Source organism: Salmo salar, chromosome ssa04 (assembly GCF_905237065.1).
Source record: "Salmo salar chromosome ssa04, Ssal_v3.1, whole genome shotgun sequence".
NCBI classification, from domain to species: Eukaryota; Metazoa; Chordata; class Actinopteri; order Salmoniformes; family Salmonidae; genus Salmo; species Salmo salar.
The window spans coordinates 71,789,103-71,809,251 of record NC_059445.1 but is presented as its reverse complement, the minus strand read 5'-3'; the positions used below and the strand labels follow the sequence as shown (position 1 = coordinate 71,809,251).

The following is a 20,149-nucleotide window of genomic DNA, read 5'->3' as shown; positions in this document are numbered from 1 at the left end:
CATTACATAGGTTTTTGTGTAGATTGTTGACTGGAATTGAAATGGAATTGACCCCAACCCTGTATGGTATACAACAAAGTGCACATATTCACAACCCCCACTAATGAGCCAGATCACCCCGTCAACCTGTATTATTAGCCACAAAGCATTGTTGTTGAGGTGGCAAAATCGCTCCAGCCAGGCCTATTTCACATCAAAGGGATGTTCCACTGTTGTTTCGCATAAACATTTTTGTTCCGTTTAATGTCCAACCGCCGCTAATGCCAAATCATATGCAGGCCTTTGATATTTACTGAGGCATGTAGCCCTACTCTTGTTTTCATGCTAAAATAGAGAAGCTTATCTAATCAAATTCAAACACCAGTGTGCAATTCCCTGGAGGGGTGCCACACAGAATAATAAACAACTCATTTTTCTATTACTGTCAATTATATGGGGGATTGTCCCCTTTCGCAATATCGGAACCAATAAGGGGTGAATGGTAGTTTCTGGAGTATAACTGTAGTTGCTAACTTTCTTATTGCAGCGCAATATGCTGGATGATGGCACGTCAAAGCTCTCTGTTGTTCATGACAGCTTGTAGTTATTGTATGCAACTATTATTGTATACTGTCATGACAATTAATGTACCAGGAGCAGGGATATCCCAAACCCAAACCACTTAGAGCTATAAGGAAAATAAATGGTAGCAATCATACTAATATCATACGATATTATCCCTAAACCTATAAGAAACATTGTGTGGACTTTCCCAGTAGCTGGATTTTTGCCTATAGTGTATTTTCTGGGCAGAGGCTAACCATCCTCAAAGAGACTACTGAACCCAGTCACCTCCCTCTCTGTCTCCTTCCACTCTCTCTCCCCCTTTCTCTCTCTCCCCCACTCTCTCTCCCCCTCTCTCTCTCCCCCACTCTCTCTCCCCGTCTCTCTCTCTCTCTCTCTCCCTCCCCCGTTTCTCTCTCTCTCCCCCTCTCATTCTCTCCCCTCTTATTCTCTCTCTCTCTCTCTCTCTCTCTCTCCCCATCTCTCCACCCCCTCTCTCTCTCCCCCTACTCATTCTCTCTCCCCCCTCTCTTCCATTCCCTTCTCTCTCTATCTATATCGCCCCTCTCATTCTCTCTCTCCCCTCATTCTCTCTCTCTTTCTACCCCTCTCATTCTCTCTCTCCCCCTCTTATTCTCTCTCCCCCTCTCTTCCCTTCTTTCTCTCTCCCCCCTCTCTTCCCTTCTTTCTCTCTCTCCCCCTCTCTTCCCTTCTTTCTCTCTCCCCCTCTCTTCCCTTCTTTCTTTCTCTCTCTCTCCCCCTCTCTTCCCTTCTTTCTCTCTCTCCCCCTCTCTTCCCTTCTTTCTTTCGCTCTCTCTCTCCCCCTCTCTTCCCTTCTTTCTCTCTCTCTCTCTCTCTCTCTCTCTCTCTCTCTCTCTCTCTCTCGACCTCCTCACCCACTGGCTAGAGGATGTGGGTACAAACCACGGGAAACCCTTGTGTGTTGTGGTTCACTCTGTGCCCCCTCTGTGCCAACTTAATGCAGTTGGTGCTCGCCCCTGCACTGGCATAGGCAGATGGCAGTGATGTGTGCCACAGTCTCAGGGACCCCCGCCCATCTATTATCAATGAGATGCCAGCTGCTGGCATGGAGTTACGGTCTAAGGTGACCTCTGGGTACATTTGACACACTTTTTTACGCCGACTAACCACCTGTCCCACCCTGGACTGCCTACGACAATGTGAAACATATGGGGATGCTTCCTGTGTTATACCCCAATAGAGATGCAGAACTTGGAAAGAGAGACTATGACAATCATTATGCAGCCTGTATGCATAAGCATGAGAGGAATGTAGATAGACTATTAATGTGGATACAGGCCTACTGAACACATCATAAGCACATCAAATAATGGAGATTTTGGGTCACCCAAATTAAAGACTTAAATCAGAGAAGAAAATAGGTGCAGATGTAATGCTTTTGCATATGTGAGTGTGTGTTTGTGTGTGTGGAGGTGTACTATCTTACCTGTAATGGATGACGGGTGGGTTAGCCTTGGCAGAGCAGTGAAACTTCACTAGGTTGCCCTCCAGTATGGGCTGGGGCTCCACAGACAAGTTGACAAGAGGCAGGTCTACATGGGCGAGAACAGAGGGTCAGTCTATAAACCAACACCAGAGTACAGAGTCCATATTAGGACAGCTGGCATTAGCGGCATTTCTGGTTTCGATTACAGGCTCTAAATTGCCAGAAACAAATAACTTTCTTCTGAAACTCATCATGTTCGTTAGGGCTTCAAAACATTTAGCAACGGACGACAAAAAAAGAGTTCAGGTAATCCCTTTTCTTCCATTCCGGTGCCTAATGAACCCTGGACTGGGAGAGAGGAAGGGATAACCAACACTGGATGTGATGACAGAATCTAGGCCACAATTAATTTAAAGTCACAATGCAGAATTTGAGAAAATAGTGGATTACGACATATTTTTCGAACCTACATGTGGTTAATTGAAATGGTAAAATGGTTTAGTGTCTGTAAAACCAGATTGAGTCCTCTAATAGCGTAAGTGGAGTGTGTGTGTGTGTGTGTGTGCTTGTTGTTTGGGTGTGTGTGTGTTGGGGGGGTATATGCTATTGTGTGTTAATGTGTGTGTGTGTGTGTGTGTGTGTGTGTGTGTGTGTGTGTGTGTGTGTGTGTGTGTGTGTGTGTGTGTGTGTGTGTGTGTGTGTGTGTGTGTGTGTGTGTGTGTGTGTGTGTGTGTGTGTGAGTGCGTGTGTGTGAGTATTCACGTGCATGTGCATGTGACCCCAATCAAAGGGAGTTGTGTGTGAGTGCAAGCAGCAGGCTGTAAACAACTGTATAAATATTGATGCTGTGGTTGGGGTTTGATGCTATCCTGACCCCCGTAAGACATTTTCACATGGCAGTGCTTAAACCGGTTAATTAAAGATTCACTCAGTAAAATTTCCATTGGAGATAAAAGAACAAAACAAAGCAAAGAACAAACATAGCGGAAAGAGCTTGTTAATTACTCTCCTCTGTAATAGCTGATATTTCCCATTAAGATGAATTCGAGCCTCGGTTCGCTTGCTAATTGGTACATTAGCAATTTACTAAACTTTTGATAGAATATCTGTGATTAAGGACAGCTCCGGATAAAAGTAACAAACACATAAATTAAATAAATGAAACAAACAACAGTATTGAGACGAATGCGCCGAATGTGCTCCCAAGCGCTGTGAGCTACTGTACCTCTGTACTTTTCTCAGGCTGTTTTTAAAGCAAATCACACAGCGAAATAGTCAGCCGAAACGTATGAAACGGGGTGGGACTATGCGCTAATACGACTGTATCCCAATTACCCCTGGCACTAGCCAAGGCCACGCCAGAGAAGGATAGCTGGGACCAGGAACCATCAAACTCTCTCTCACTCTGTAACTCTTAAAGTGCTTTAGATGTGTACAACGATGGGGCCCTTCTGCGCTGCTACCTCCAAAAACCCTCTCTGTGATTTTCTTAAAAAGCACGGCAGATCTCTGATAGAAACTAATGGAACTCCCCTCCACTTTGCCTTGTGTCGCCTTGATTGTGACTTATCAGGAAAAGGTTTAGAAAGTGCATCCTTAAGTAAAAAAAAACGTACTTCCGTTCCCTTTGGCCAAGGGGAGATTATGAAAATCTATTTGTGTAGTTTAACCTGTTAGGGCTAGGGGGCAGTATTTACACGGCCGGATAAAAAACGTACCCGATTTAATCTGGTTATTACTACTGCCCAGAAACTAGAATATGCATATAATTATTGGCATGGATAGAAAACACCCTAAAGTTTCTAAAACTGTTTGAATGGTGTCTGTGAGTATAACAGAACTCATATGGCAGGCAAAAACCTGAGAAGATTCTGTACAGGAAGTGCCCTCTCTGACCATTCCTTGGGCTTCTTGACTCTTTTTATTGAAAACTTCTTATCTTTGCTGTAACGTGACACTTCCTACGGCTCCCATAGGCTCTCAGAACCCGGGAAAAAGCTGAATGATGTCGAGGCAGCCCCTGGCTGAAAAACATTAGCACCTTTGGTAAGTGGTCTATCAGAGGACAATGAGACTGAGGCGCGTGCACGAGGCGACCCCATGTTTTTATTTTCTCTCTCTTTGTACTAAAACACAGATTCCCGGTCGGAATATTATCGCTTTTTTACGAGAAAAATGGCATAAAAATTGATTTTAAACAGAGGTTGACATGCTTCGAAGTACGGTAATGGAATATTTAGACATTTTTTATCACGAAACGCGTCGGGCGCGTCACCCTTCTTTACACTTCGGATAGTGTCTTGAACGCACGAACAAAACAGAGGATATTTGAACATAACTATGGATTATTTTGAACCAAACCAACATTTGTTATTGAAGTAGAAGTCCTGGGAGTGCATTCTGACGAAGAACAGCAAAGGTAATAACTTTTTTCTTCTAGTAAATCTGACTTTGGTGAGGGCTAAACTTGGTGGGTGTCTAAATAGCTAGCCCTGTGATGCCGGGCTATCTACTTAGAATATTGCAAAATGTGCTTTCACCGAAAAGCTATTTTAAAATCGGACATAGCGAGTGCATAGAGGAGTTCTGTATCTATAATTCTTAAAATAATTGTTATGTTTTTTGTGAACGTTTATCGTGAGTAATTTAGTAAATTCACCGGAAGTTTGCTAGTTCTGAACGTCACATGCTAATGTAAAAAGCTGGTTTTTGATATAAATATGAACTTGATTGAACAAAACATGCATGTATTGTATAACATAATGTCCTAGGCGTGTCATCTGATGAAGATCATCAAAGGTTAGTGCTGCATTTAGCTGTGGTTTGGGTTTATGTGACATTATATGCTAGCTTGAAAAATGGGTGTCTGATTATTTCTGGCTGGGTACTCTGCTGACATAATCTAATGTTTTGCTTTCGTTGTAAAGCCTTTTTGAAATCGGACAGTGTGGTTAGATTAACGAGAGTCTTGTCTTTAAAATGGTGTAAAATAGTCATATGTTTGAGAAATTGAAGTAATAGCATTTCTAAGGTATTTGAATAACGCGCCACAGGATTCCACTGGCTGTTACGTAGGTGGGACGATTTCGTCCCACCTTCCCTAGAGAGGTTAATGTGTTTTTCATTCAGCAAATCTCGCCAGTGAATTATTGATAATATCTTTAATCAACTTTAATTTACTGGAGAGATGGATTAAAGGGGATAGTCATTACTTCCCCGTAAGGTTAAAGGGGATGTTCGTTCCTCCCCTATAAAGGCCTTGTGGGAAGCTTTGCTCTAATATTACAGGTCAATTTACTCCCAGCTCTGTGGAAAAATAAATAATCCAGATAACCTTACGAAATATAAAGCAGCCACTGAAAAATGAACATCCTCAGGTTAAGTCTTAAACTCCTCACTATATATTGAAGAAACACTTTTATATTAGGAAAATAAATCAGGGGGAGTTTTTTCATCCAAACACCCTTTTATGAGCACAGTGTGCTAGCTACAGAAGTTCACTACCGTTACAAAAAAAGATTGCAGTTTTAAAACTGCAGTAAAAGTGCAGTACCTGTAGTAGACTGTGGTATTTTGGATGCAGTAACTGCAGTTACACTGCAGAATTACTGTAGAAAGAAAATCTGTGTTATTTTGGATGCAGTATTTGCAGTATAATGCCGTTATACTGCAATATAACTGCAGTTATACTGCACTGTATTGCAGTTATACGGCACTCTGACTGCAATCTTTTTCGTAAGGGTAGCATCAAAGGCATTTCCTTGTTCACCCATATATATTTCTGTCCGAGCGCAGGGGCATCGATTGCATTTCCCATGACCACAGTGGGCAGGTCAGGCATGTTATTGGAGTGAGAGCTGTAGCCACACTGATAAAAGTACAGTGTAGGCTAACTAAGGGATCCCAAGATGCCACACTTTTGATGAGGGTTACTATAGACCTTATTATGGCACAAGAGTTATCCTACTGGAGTTTTCTTTGTGGGCTCTCAGCTGAACTTTACTTCTTAGAGTACCATCACCGCTTGAGGGGACAGGAGACACAGGAGGAGCCCTTGGGGTGTTCCCCTAGGGCCTAGGCTCTCAGCTGGGGCCAGTTCAGTTCAGCTGCCATAGTTTAATCGTGCGAGAGAAGATGGGGCATTCAGTTGCTGATCACTTCAGTCCTATTGCTACTTGTAACCTCCGCCAAGCTCTCACAGAAGCTTTATACAAACATGTATCAAAATATGTGTTGCTGCCAAGTGGCATGGATAAAATAATTTGTGGAGATTAGAAAGAGCAAGGATTTTTTAAATTAAGAATTTAATTTTGTCTGCCTTGAAAGTGGAAACTTCAATGTAAAGTCAGGTAAAGGGTGCCGAATTTAGCGATTGTGACTGCATTCACGCATCCCTTCAATAAATGATTGCCATGGTGCAACACTGCAACAGCATTCTTTTCCTATTTCCATAACACACCTCATGCAACACACCTCATAGCCGACCAATTAGCCAGTTATCAACCCTTAATAAACTTCTGGAAAAAATTGTGTTTGACCAGATACAATGCTATTTCACAGTAAACAAATTGACAACAGAATTTCAGCATGCTTACAGCACTTACATAAATGACTGATGATTGGCTGAGAGAAAGTGATGATGAAATGATTGTGGTGGCTGTCTTGTTAGACTTCAGTGCAGCATTTGACATTATTGATCATTGTCTGCTGCTGGAAAAACGTATGTGTTATGGCATTACACCCCCTGCTATAATGTGGAAAAAGAGTTACTTGTCTAACAGAACACAGAGGGTGTCCTTTAATGGAAGCCTCTCAAATGTAATCCAGTTAGAATCAGGAATTCCCCAGGGTAGCTGTTTAGGCCCCTTGCTTTTTTTCAATTTTTACTAACGACATGCCACCAACTTTGAGTAAAGCCAGAGTGTGGTTTGATTCTAATGCGGGATGACTCAACACTATACACGTCAGCTACTACAGCGACTGAAATGACTGCAACACTCAACAAAGAGCTGCAGTTAGTTTCAGAGTGGGTGGCAAGGAATAAGTTAGCCCTAAATATTTCTAAAACTAAAAGCATTGTATTTGGAACAAAACACTCACTAAATCCTTAACCTTAACTAAATCTTGCAATAAATACTGTGGAAATTGAGCAAGTTGAGATGACTAAACTGCTTGGAGTAACCCTAGATTGTAAACTGTCATGGTAAAAACATATTGATGCAGTAGTAGCTTAGATGGGGAGAAGTCTGTCTATAATAAAGCGATTCTCTGCATTCTTAACAACACTATCAACAAGGCAGGTCTTACAGGCCCTAGTTTTGTCGCACCTTGACTACTGTTCAGTCATGTGGTCAGGTGCCACAAAAAAGGACTTAGGAAAATTGCAATTGGCTCAGAACAGTGCAGCACGGCTGGCCCTTTGAGGTACACAGAGAGCTAATATTAATAATATGCATATCAATCTCTCCTGGCTGAAAGTGGAGGAGAGATTGACTTCATTACTGCTTTTATTTATGAGAGGTTTTGACATGTTGAATGCACCGATTGGTCTGTCTAAACTACTGGCACACAGCTCTGACACCCATGCATACCCCACAAGACATGCCACAAGAGGTCTCTTCACAGTCCCCAAGTCCAGAACAGACTATGGGAGGCACACAGTACTACATAGAGCCATGACTACAGGGAACTCTATTCCACATCAAATAACTGACGCAAGCATTACAATTAGATTTAAAAAACAGATAAAAAACACCTTATGGAACAGTGGGGACTGTGAAGCAACACAAACCTTGGCACAGACACACACACACACACACACACACACACACACACACACACACACACACACACACACACACACACACACACACACACACACACACACACACACACACACACACACACACACACACACACACGATAACATATGCACTATACATACACATGGATTTAATACTGTAGATATGTGGTAGTGGTGGAGTAGGGGCCTGAGGGCACACAGTGTGTTTGTGAATGTATTGTAATGTTTTTAAAATTGTATAAACTGCCTTAATTTTGCTGGACCCCAGGAAGAGTAGCTGCTGCGAAAGCAGCAGCTAATGGGGATCCATAATAAATACAAATACAGTATCACCTGCCCCTGTTCCACTCCAGAGTCGACTTTGACGATGTATGAGCAGTGAGGAACCATCTTACAAATGGGTGGGAGTTGAAGTTGTCGACACAACACTGACTCATTAGCCGAGGAAATGGCAGTAAATGGAGGTTGGCCAAAGAAACAGGCTGACAAGCCATTAGACATACGCTTCAAAGTCTGGAACATCTCTTGTTTGCTTTCTTGAATGGCTGCTCTTTCCCATGTTGTTAGCTCCAGATATCTTCTTCAACAGTTGGAGGACGCCTGGTCCAGATCATTGTGTTTCTGTTTCTTCCTCATTGCTGATGGATTGATGGGGCCTACTTTGTTGAAAGAAGTGGCACTCTTTTTTTTACCAAACATTGTTGAGGAGCTCAGTAACAGGGACGAGTGGGGTATGCAATTATTGTTACCGTGGCTGTTTCTATTTACTGCTTTCCAATTACGTGTAGCTCAACAATAATAGACAGCAGACTGGCAATGGTAAAACAACATTTTTATCTTTCAAAGAGAAAAGGTTTGACAGAAATGTTTGGGAGTACAAGCTACTTTTCAGGAGCAACAGCAGACAAAACAACAACACAGATAATAATTACAACTTAGACACTTCAAAACATAACTATGTTAAACAAAAATGGCCTGCAAATTACTAATGCGTTCGCAAGGCGTAGTTGTCGAATTCTCAGTTTTTTTGGTTTCTGTGCCTGTCGTTCTCATGGAAATCAAGAGCCTGTGCTTTTCAAAGTCAGTCCATATAGTATACCTCAGTCTGTCATTTCCAACCGTCTTGAATCTAGGTTCTACATTCAAAACAGCAGATACCTGAAGGCCGTATTTCTTATTAACAGTCAGATGCCTTACAATCAGGAAACACGTTTGCACGTCGGACAGCTGTTCTATTCATAATGCTTGATGTTGCGGGATTCATATTTTCTTTGAAACACACCTGCAGAGTTTGCAAATTAGATAGCGAACAAAGAAGGATGGACTGGAATGACAAAACAAATTAAAGTGAGTCCACGCACCTTACGAAGGCTAACACACAGTTTGAAAAGAGGGAGAGGTGGGGAACTGTATAATGAGAATGACTGGGAGAGGGGTCTTCGTGTCTTTATAAATAATATCCTGGAGGGGTCTTTTTTGTATGGGACCAGATGCAGATTCATAAATGCTTAGCTGCAGAATACAATATTCAATCCAAGGGCAGTCATTCCAATGGTGGGAAGGGTGGCAAGGGATCTAAATCAGCTTTAGAGCCCCAAAAAAATTCAGTCAATGACTGACAATTACTTCATTAATTTGTCATGAAAGCTATAATATCACTAACCACGTTTCCATCCAACCATTTCATGCAGATGAATTACCTGACGCATGAAAAGCGCCATGACCGAGCTGATGGAAACATGAATTGGTGGTACAATTTTATAAATGCCGAACGACAATAAATTATGTGAGAAATTACGGTGGAAACGACTTTATGCGCAAATATTGATATAATAACCATCATAACGAAGAAAATTTGGAGTCACACGATGACATGTAGTGTGGTCCTCCCACTACGACTCGTTGGGAAAGCATGCAGTTTAATAGGCAACAGAATAAGTTATGACGAACTTCACAGGCAGGTTATGATGCTTCTTTCCAAAAAATACTGGTGACATGTTTAAAAAATATATCTATATTTTTTTAACCATGATCGATGGTTGGCTGCCGTTTGACAAATGAAAATAATATCGGTCTTAGCCACAATAATCTCATAATGTACAGTCGAAGTTGGAAGTTTACATACACTTAGGTTGGAGTCATTAAAACTCATTTTTCAACCACTCCACAAATTTCTTGTTAACAAACTACTGTTTTGGCAAGTCGGTTAGGACATCTTCTTTGTGCATGACACAAGTAATTTCTCCAACAATTGTTAACAGACAGATTATTTCACTTATAATTCACTGTATCACAATGGGTGAGAAGTTTACATACAATAAGTTGACTGTGCCTTTAAACAGCTTGGGAAATACCAGAAAATTATGTCATGGCTTTAGAAGCTTCTGATAGGCTAATTGACATCATTTGAGTCAATTAGAGGTGTACCTGTGGGTGTATTTCAAGGCCTACCTTCAAACTCAGTGTCTCTTTGCTTGACATCAGAGAATCAAAAGAAATCAGCTATTTGTAGACCTCCACAAGTCTGGTTCATCCTTGGGAGCAATTTCCAAACGCCTGAAGGTACCACGTTCATCTGTACAAACAATAGCACGCAAGTATAAACACCATGGGACCACGCAGCTGTCATACCTCCCAGGAAGGAGACACGTTCTGTCTCCTAGAGATGAACGTACTTTGGTGCAAAAAGTGCAAATCAATCCCAGAACAACAGCAAAGGACCTTGTGAAGATGCTGGAGGAAACAGGTACAAAAGTATCTATATCCACATTAAAACGAGTCCTATATCGACATAACCTGAAAGGACGCTCAGCAAGGAAGAAGCCACTGCTCCAAAACCGCCATAAAAAAGCCAGACTACGGTTTGCAACTGCACATGGGGACAAAGATCGTACTTTTTGGAGAAATGTCCTCTGGTCTGATGAAACAAAAATAGAACAGTTTTGCCATAATGACCATCGTTATGTTTGGAGGAAAAAGGGGGGACGCTTGCAAGCCGAAGAACAATCAAGTGCACGTGGGTGCAGCATATTGTGGGTGCTTCGCTGCAGAGGGACTGGTGCACTTCACAAAATAGATGGCATCATGAGGAAGAAAAATGATGTGGATATATTGAAGCAACATCTCAAGACATCAGTCAGGAAGTTGAAGCTTGGTCGCAAATGGGTCTTCCAAATGGACAATGATGCCAAGCATACTTCCAAAGTTGTAGTAAAATGGCTTAAGTACAACAAAGTCAAGGTATTTGTTACGTTCCCCAGTTTCTGTGTTGTGGTTTTGTATGTGTATGTTTCAGGATGGATTCCTGAAATTCCCCCAAGCAGCTGATTGGTCGGCCCCCATTGCTAATTGGAGAGCTGACCACGCCCCCTCGTCAGGATACAGCTGTATCCCGTTACAGACTCCTTCTCCAGCTATATAAGCCAGTGTTCTGTTGCTCAGATAGAGCTGAGGGTTATATCATATGTTGGTTGTTTCTCAGAAAGAGATTTGGTATGTGATATGTTAGTTGTTGCTGAGAGAGCTGATTGTTATGTTCTGTGTTTGTTTCTCAGAGAGAGAGAGAACGCTTCTTTAACCTGTTGGGGATAGGGGCCAGTATTGACACGGCCGGATAAAAAACGTACCCGATTTCATCTGGTTACTACTCCTGCCCAGTAACTAGAATATGCATATCATTATTGGCTTTGGATAGAAAACACCCTAAAGTTTCTAAAACTGTTTGAATGGTGTCTGTGAGTATAACAGAACTCATATGGCAGGCAAAAACATGAGAAGATTCCTTACAGGAAGTGGCCTGTCTGACAAGTTGTTGTTCATCTTGGCTCTTTTTATTGAAGACTGAGGATCTTTGCTGTAACGTGACACTTCCTACGGCTCCCATAGGCTCTCAGAGCCCGGGAAAAAGCTGAATGATATCGAGGCAGCCCCAGGCTGAAACACATTTACGCTTTTGGCAAGTGGCCGATCAGAGGACAATGGGCTTAGGCGCGTGCACGAGTTGACCCCGTGCTTTATTTTCTTTCCTCTTTTTACCTAAACGCAGATTCCCGGTCGGAATATTATCGCTTTTTTACGAGAAAAATGGCATAAAAATTGATTTTAAACAGCGGTTGACATGCTTCGAAGTACGGTAATGGAATATTTAGAATTTTTTTGTCATGAAATGCGCCATGCTCGTCACCCTTCTTTACCCTTTCGGATAGTGTCTTGAACGCACGAACAAAACGCCGCTGTTTGGATATAACAATGGATTATTTGGGACCAAACCAACATTTGTTATTGAAGTAGAAGTCCTGGGAGTGCATTCTGAGGAAGAACACCAAAGGTAATAACATTTTTCTTATAGTAAATCTGACTTTGGTGAGTGCTAAACTTGCTGGGTGTCTAAATAGCTAGCCCTGTGATGCCGGGCTATCTACTGAGAATATTGCAAAATGTGCTTTCACCGAAAAGCTATTTTAAAATCGGACATATCGAGTGCATAGAGGAGTTCTGTATCTATAATTCTTAAAATAATTGTTATGCTTTTTGTGAACGTTTATCGTGAGTAATTTAGTAAATATTTTGTAAATTCACCGGAAGTTTGCGGGGGGTATGCTAGTTCTGAACGTCACATGCTAATGTAAAAAGCTGGTTTTTGATATAAATATGAACCTGATTGAACAAAACATGCATGTATTGTATAACATAATGTCCTAGGTGTGTCATCTGATGAAGATAATCAAAGGTTAGTGCTGCATTTAGCTGTCTTCTGGGTTTTTGTGACATTATATGCTAGCTTGAAAAATGGGTGTCTGATTATTTCTGGCTGGGTACTCTGCTGACATAATCTAATGTTTTGCTTTCGTTGTAAAGCCTTTTTGAAATCGGACAGTGTGGTTAGATTAACGAGAGTCTTGTCTTTAAAATGCTGTAAAATAGTCATATGTTTGAGAAATTGAAGTAATAGCATTTCTAAGGTATTTGAATAACGCGCCACAGGATTCCACTGGCTGTTACGTAGGTGGGACGATTTCGTCCCGCCGGCCCTAGAGAAGTTAATGTCCTGAGTTATTTTTTTCTATTTTTTTTTGTTGTGAAGTAGTTTGTATTATTCTGTTTCATTTGTTCCCAGGGGGGAAAGGGAGGCCCGCGGGCATACATAACCCGTTGTATTCACTGTCTACGCACACTAGGTAAGACCTGGGCGGACCACCCCCCCTGTATTTTGGTTACGGCACCAGGTGGTGCTAAGTTAGGTAAGTAGTGGGTAGGCAGGTAAGGTAGGAGAGGGGGCTTTGATATTTACTTTCTTTGGTTCCGTCCAGCCCCTTTTACTCAAAATTACTGTGTGACGGAATAAGTTCCCTGTAAACAGTAAATTCTCTGCCTTTTGTCATCCTTACTCGCACCTACAATCCCATACCTCTTTCACTCCATGGGGAGTTGAGTTGTAGCAGGGTGTTGCGTTCCCTCTTCCTAGAGGCATACGTAACAGTATTGGAGTGGCCATCACAAAGCCCTGACCTCAATCCTATAGAAAATGTATGGGCAGAACTGAAAAAGTGTGTGTGAGCAAGGAGGCCTACAAACCTGACTCAGTTACACCAGCTCTGTCAGGAGGAATGGGCCAATATTCACCCAACTTATTGTGGGAAGCCTGTGGAAGGCTACCTGAAACATTTGACCCAAGTTCAACAATTTAAAGGCAATGCTACCAAATACTAATTGAGTGTATGTAAACTTCTGACCCACTGGGAATGTGATGCAAGAAATAAAAGCTGAAATAAATCAGTCTCTACTAATATTCTGACATTTCACATTCTTAAAATAAAGTGGTGACCCTAACTGACCTAAGCCAGGGAATTTTTACTAGGATTAAATGTCAGCAATTGTGAAAAACTGAGTTTAAATGTATTTGGCTAAGGTGTATGTAAACTTCCGACTTCAACTGTATTTTTCCATAGGCCTGTATAGACACATCCTATCGGTTTTAATAAAATCAACTAGGCTATATGTACAGAACTTGTCTGATGCTTCAAGCATGCTGTTTGATTATACAATGAAGACACACAAATGATTCAAGAGGGAGTCAGAAGAAAAAAACCTGTTCCCCGACCCTCCTTCTCCCACTGCTGCTGGGCTTCGCAGATTCTTCCATTATGCTCCTGACGTTGCTGGTAATAGGCTACACCTGCTGTCGGTAACCTTTTACATTTGTAGTGCCAATTTATCTTACCATTTATACCAATCTCCATGCCAGATACGATTATCATATGCACATTTTTGTGGAACAGTTTCATTTAATTTATAATAGTCTTTGTATCTCAAAATCATTGTCTGTGGTTAATCTATATTCTATCTCAATCTAGATGAAAATTACACAAATCTAAAAGTAACTTTTATTGCCATTGCCAACTGTGTAATAATAAGCTATATAAAGCCAACACAAAAACATTGCGGCCTGCATTTAGAAAATATCCTGATAAAAATAAATATCCAATGAATCACATTGGCTACACATGGCCTGCTTGCAACGAACATTGTATCAACTGGATCGCCCCAAAACTTGCGCTAGCAAACTTTTAACATTGTATTAAATATTCTGGGCCCTCAGAGTTTACTGGCTCGGGACAGACACAGCTGTAGGCTATTTGTGCATGGGATAAGAAGCAATCAGGTATTTTATGACCTTTCCACTTGATCAGAGCATTACATTTTTCCCTTTCATGCCGAGTGGTTATCGAAAGGGAGAGAGCTGGAAATAATGTTCAAATACTTTGAGGAACTATTGTCATTCTCAATTGATTCTAAAAACAGACCTTGTTTATTTGCTGTTTGAGGTGAATAAAAATTATTTTGAGAAGGTCCACAGCTCATTAGTGGTGGAGAGTTAAAACAATCAGAAATACTATCAGACATCCCAAAATGGGCACATTTGTCACGGATCCCTCCGGAACTGTCATTACGCACACCTGGTCCCTATTCCCATTAATTAGTAATTTTATGTGTGCCCTTTGTTCACCGTTGTCCTGTCGATTATTGTACCCATGTCCGTTGGTCGTGTGAGTACCTGTGCTGTGTTGTTTTGGCTTTCATGCCACTTGTATTGTGCAGATGGTTACGGGTTTCGTCCGTGTGTTAATCATTGTGTGCGTGTATGTTACGGGTCTTGCCCCGTGTATTTATTCGAGGTACTCCTCGCTCTTTTGTTTGGGTTTCAACCCTGTGTTTTATATATGTGTTTGTTTGGTCTTCGTCCCTGTGCCTTTACATTGCACGCTGTAATTTGGGCTGAAAACCCCTATTACACATTCCTGCGCCTGTCTCCTGATCCCTTTATACCATCGTGACAGAATAATTGACCATTAAGGGAGACAGCGGGAATGGCCTGTCCGACGATGCTGCGACTGGTCCGTCCGGCACCGCCGCAACTCCAGCAGCGGCAACTGGCCCATCCAACATCGCCACAACTGGTCCGTCCGACGACGGAACTTCAGCAGCTGCAACTGGCCCGTCCGACACTGCCACAACCAGTCCATCGACGCCGCTGCAACTGGTCTGTCTGACACCGCCGCAACTTTGGCAGCGGCAACTAGCCCGTCCGACGACGCAACTTCAGCAGCTGCATCGGGTCCTGATCGACCCCCGCACTGAGTTCCTGTGATCGCACTCAGGGGCCGATGTTGGGGGGGGGGGGAGACTGTCATGGATCCCTCTGGAACTGTCATTACGCACACCTGGTCCCTATTCCCATTGATTAGTAATTGTATAAGTGTGCCCTTTGTTCACCATTGTCCTGGTGATTATTGTTCCCATGTCTGTTGGTCGTGTGAGTAACTGTGCTGTTTTGTTTTGGCTTTCGTGCCACTTGTATTGTGCAGATGATTACGGGTTTCGTCCGTGTGTTAATCATTGTGTGCGTGTATGTTATGGGTCTTGCCCCGGTGTATTTTTTCGAGGTACTTCTCGCTCTTTTGTTTGGGTTTCAACCCTGTGTTTTGTATACGTGTTTGTTTGGTCTTCATCCCTGTGCCTTTACATTGCACGCTGTAATTTGGGTCAATAAAAACCCCTATTACGCCTATCTCCCAATCCCTTTATACCAACGTGACAACATTTATAGGCCTATATTTGCGCGCAGCCCAGGTAGACTATTTCTATATGCGTAATCATCTGTGTCCTTACTTAACATTGACATTAGAGTTTCAAGCAAAAGATGATGAATAAATTGACAACTTGTAAATGGATGGAAATAAAAACAAGGTAACATGTTTTTAACATGTCACATAATGTAGATTGAGTTCTGCAAAACACATGTCCACTCTGACAATCAGAAAGTTAAATGACAGTAATAATATATTGAATGCAATAACAGAAATGATCATAACAAACATTGCAGATGAGAAATTATGGGAATTATCGATAAATGAAGGCTACTACTGGTATGTAATTTAGAATTGGTAGACACATCAAACAGTGCACACAATGAAGTAATGAAAATAATGAATACCCACGAAATGGCGGGAGAGAGCGCATTCTGGAGAGAGACGTGCCTTGTGCATCTGAGCCATAGTCCCCATATTCTTGGACAGTGGCATCCGGCCGCCTCCTTGAAGGATTAGTCCACTGAGACAGGCGCAAATCATACAGGTGTCTCGAGTGCCATGAGAAAAAATATATATATTTGCGACTGCTCAACTAAAAAAAACTCCAATTAAATCAATTACAATACTATTTTACACCTACTGCAGAGGAATTACATTTCTGAGTGAATGATATTACATTTCTCTGGCATATAGGATGTTCTATCGATGGTCTTAAACTGCCGTAATTTATGTCTGAGATTATATGAACATGACTGGGCATTCAAACATATCTGTATCCATTCATCATTATCAATATTGTGTTTTGTACTGACTGTACACCATGCCAGTGTAGTCTGTAGAGCTGTTAATACCATGTCAGTGTGAAAAGTAAGGAATTAGCTAGGGAAATGAACAGATCAATAACATTACATTGCTATACTGACTCGAATAAAAACTCAGATTGCGCTGTCAAAAAACATCAGAATATCGCTGATTTCATCATTTGATTCAGGTCTAGTGTGATGGAGGAAAAAATAATACCTGAAGTTAGTGAGTTAGCTAGCTAACGTTAGCCAACCTTTGGCTAGCGCTAACTGGCGAAAACTAGCCAATTTAATTTACTTCCATTGAAATGGGACAAAAAGGCTATAAAAGATTTCCATGCACACAACAGCTGTTAGAATCTACTATCTGACAGATAGCTTGAGGCTAGAGCTGAACTGGCTGTGGTAGGTACTAGCTAGCTAACTAGTTCAGTCTCTTCAGACAGAACTTCATTGGAGAGCGGATGAAACATTATCTAACATTACATGTCAGGTACACTACTAGCTCAGCACTGGGAATACAAGTCAAACAGCAGATACCTTGCCAGCTACATCAGTCAAATAAAGAGTAGCCAGTTTCTGCTCTGCTTGCTTTACAACTCTGAGAACAAGCACAACACACAGACAGCAGTGCTGTGCTGGTCAGAAGCTTTGCCTTCACACAGCCTAAATCCAGCCGGCTGAAACCGCCAAACAGCCTACCCAACAGCTCAGAGGCATTCACGTGGAAACAATTTATTTTAGAATGTGGGGGGTTCATGTCCCCCGCATTCCCAGTGAAAGTTGCGCCCCTGTGCATACATTGGATTTATCGAATGTATGCATCAAATTGTAGACGGCTTGACAGAAATGGTAGCTGAAGGTGAATGTTGAACTTTTGTTGCACACATATCCAGATTATGCTTCATACCATTTTGCGCAATGATGCTGTAGGTGTGTTGGAGTCGTTAGCTGCATAAACTATGTGGTAACAATGGATACTTTTTGGTACATAACTCAAATACTTCAACACAATTGGTAACTTATAGGGAGCCAAATTGTACATAGTGATGATTGTGTCAATAATTCTCAAAGAAGCAGAAGTGTAATTACAAATCAATTAGAATTGCTAACTAACTACCTGCTTATAAAATAACCCTGTATGCTCATTTCTACTGCATAGATCATCATCACAGATATTCAGGTGGTCAGGAACACATTCAAATGGACAGAGCTAAGAGAAATATGCTAATGCTCCATTAGAACCCCCCTGTGAGCAGTGAGAGATTGCCTGACGTGATTGGTTTTGCCGACTTGACGGACCCCGTGCTAACCCACCTCCCCAATGTTTGTCTGCCTTCTGCCCAATGCATTCTGGGGCATGTGTCTGTGTGTGCGCGTCTCACACCACCTGCCATCACCACCCAAACCGACAGCTGCCTCTCATCAATATTAACTGGCTACTGTGACAGTATGGCACCCCTGGTGGCAGTCTGTGGTTCCCTGAGGACCTCCAGGAGCATCACGGCCTATCCACCTCACCGTGTGCTGTTATCACTTATTCATCCAACACCTGTTCCCACCCCCTCTCTCTGGCCTGCTGAGGTGGGGTGCCTGTGGCTTGTGGCTTATTGCTGGCTTTCCACTACCCCCTTCAACAATCCACCCCTCCCTTTGCTACTGTATGTGATGCAAAGTGGAACGAGAGACGCATATGGGGGGAAATCAGTCGGGCTAATGCTAAGCGCTAAAGGCAGACCCATCGCTCAAGCTCTTCTCGATCTGTTATGGCGGGGGGATCGGCTCTCACTTTTCCATCCTGAGGAGAATTAATTCCAACAGTTTTGGCATTCCAATAGAGAGTGAATTGTTCAACCACTGTTGGTGTATTGGGGGGAGTCCTCAACTCTGCGCTGATGCAGTTCATTCCCATCAAACGTGCTCCACTTACGATCGGTATCAGATTCACCTTATTACCCAAATTGATTCAAGGACATACAGCAACTATAGCTCCAGTGTTACTGCATCTGCCCTCTACTCTACATATGTATTTTATTTCAGGCTACTCAAGGCTACCCAGATAGAAAGAGCTAGGGCAGAATCAAACATTTGTTTTCATACAGCAGTTGACTTGCGTAAGGAGAGGAAAAAACGGCGCCATTGTTTTGCATGACAAAACGATTAGCCCCTCTCTGACAGTGCACACAACAACGGCTAATCGGTTAGCGCTCTCGTTTCTGTCTCTCCCCATGCCCAGGCTTGGGGAAAGGATTCCTTTTGGATGACACACAAAAAATATAAAGAATGCATTAGGAAGAATGGAGCTGTCAAGAGTAATGGATCCTTGAATAGTATTTTCTGCTTTATTAGTCATACTTAATAGCTTTGAAGGAGCTATGAGGGATGTGAAAGGCCTTTGTTTGAAATCCATAACTTATGGCAAATGGTTTTTGTGATCAAATAATATCATCTGACAATTGAATTTTGTACAGAGGGGGCCCATTTTTCACTATTCGGAAGGAATCTCTTATGATGGTATTTTGATTAGTGGCAGGGCGAGCGCCAGGAAGAAAAAAAGAGAAACACACACAGTGGCAACACACACAGCAAGAATAAAATAGCAAACACTAGCATTGACTTTCATTGGCTAAGACTGTGACATTGTTAATCTTCATCAAATGCATTATCTCTTTCATTGTGCTTCCAGACCAATTTTCCTTTGAATGGGAAATGCTGCATTTCATAGAATTCACATTTCAACAATGTTTGTGAAAACCCAGCCATGGACAATGGAATTAATATGGATCAATCTGGCATACTCCAATAAATTATGTTGAGAAATATTGGAAATATTGGGTTAGCACGTGCAATGTTAGGGGTAGAATTCTGCAGTAGAAATAGGATAAATAGAGTATTTCAATGGTCAGATAGATAGACCAATGGATGAGTTTTGGAACAAGAGCCTTTTCTCTCACTGATCAATATAACATTATAGCCAGATATCAAATGTTTGTTGTGAATGAATAGTATGTACACCATGTATACAAAAGTATGGACAACTCTTCAAATGAGCGGATTCGGCTATTTCAGCCACACCCGTTGCTGACAGGTGTATACAATTGAGTACACAGCCATGCAACCTCCATAGAAAAAACATTGGCAGTATAAGGGCCTTAATGAAGAGCTCAGTGACTTTCAGAGTGGCACCGTCATAGAATGCCACCTTTCCAACAAGTTAGTTCGTCAAATTTCTACCCTGCTAGAACTAGAGAAGAACACTACCTGCCCAATGCCTGCCCCTGACTGCCCTTGACCAGCACAAAAACATCCTGTGGTGTACTGCATTAGCATCGAATAGCCCCCGTGATATGCAACTTTTCAGGGAAGTTAGGAACCAATATACACAGGCAGTTAGGAAAGTGAAGGCTAGCTTTTTCAAACATAAATTTTCATCCTGTAAAAC

The 20,149-nt window shown here is 42.0% G+C and overlaps 1 protein-coding gene across 1 annotated transcript in view; it reads right to left on the bottom strand.

The window, feature by feature from the left end:
• kirrel3a (kirre like nephrin family adhesion molecule 3a) overlaps positions 1-20,149 on the bottom strand; it is a 278,710-nt gene that overhangs the window by 48,285 nt on the left and 210,276 nt on the right. The window contains exon 6 of the mRNA XM_014197820.2: positions 2,012-2,117. Within this exon, the coding sequence (XP_014053295.1) occupies positions 2,012-2,117 (106 nt within the window). The remainder of the gene's footprint in view (positions 1-2,011; positions 2,118-20,149) is intronic.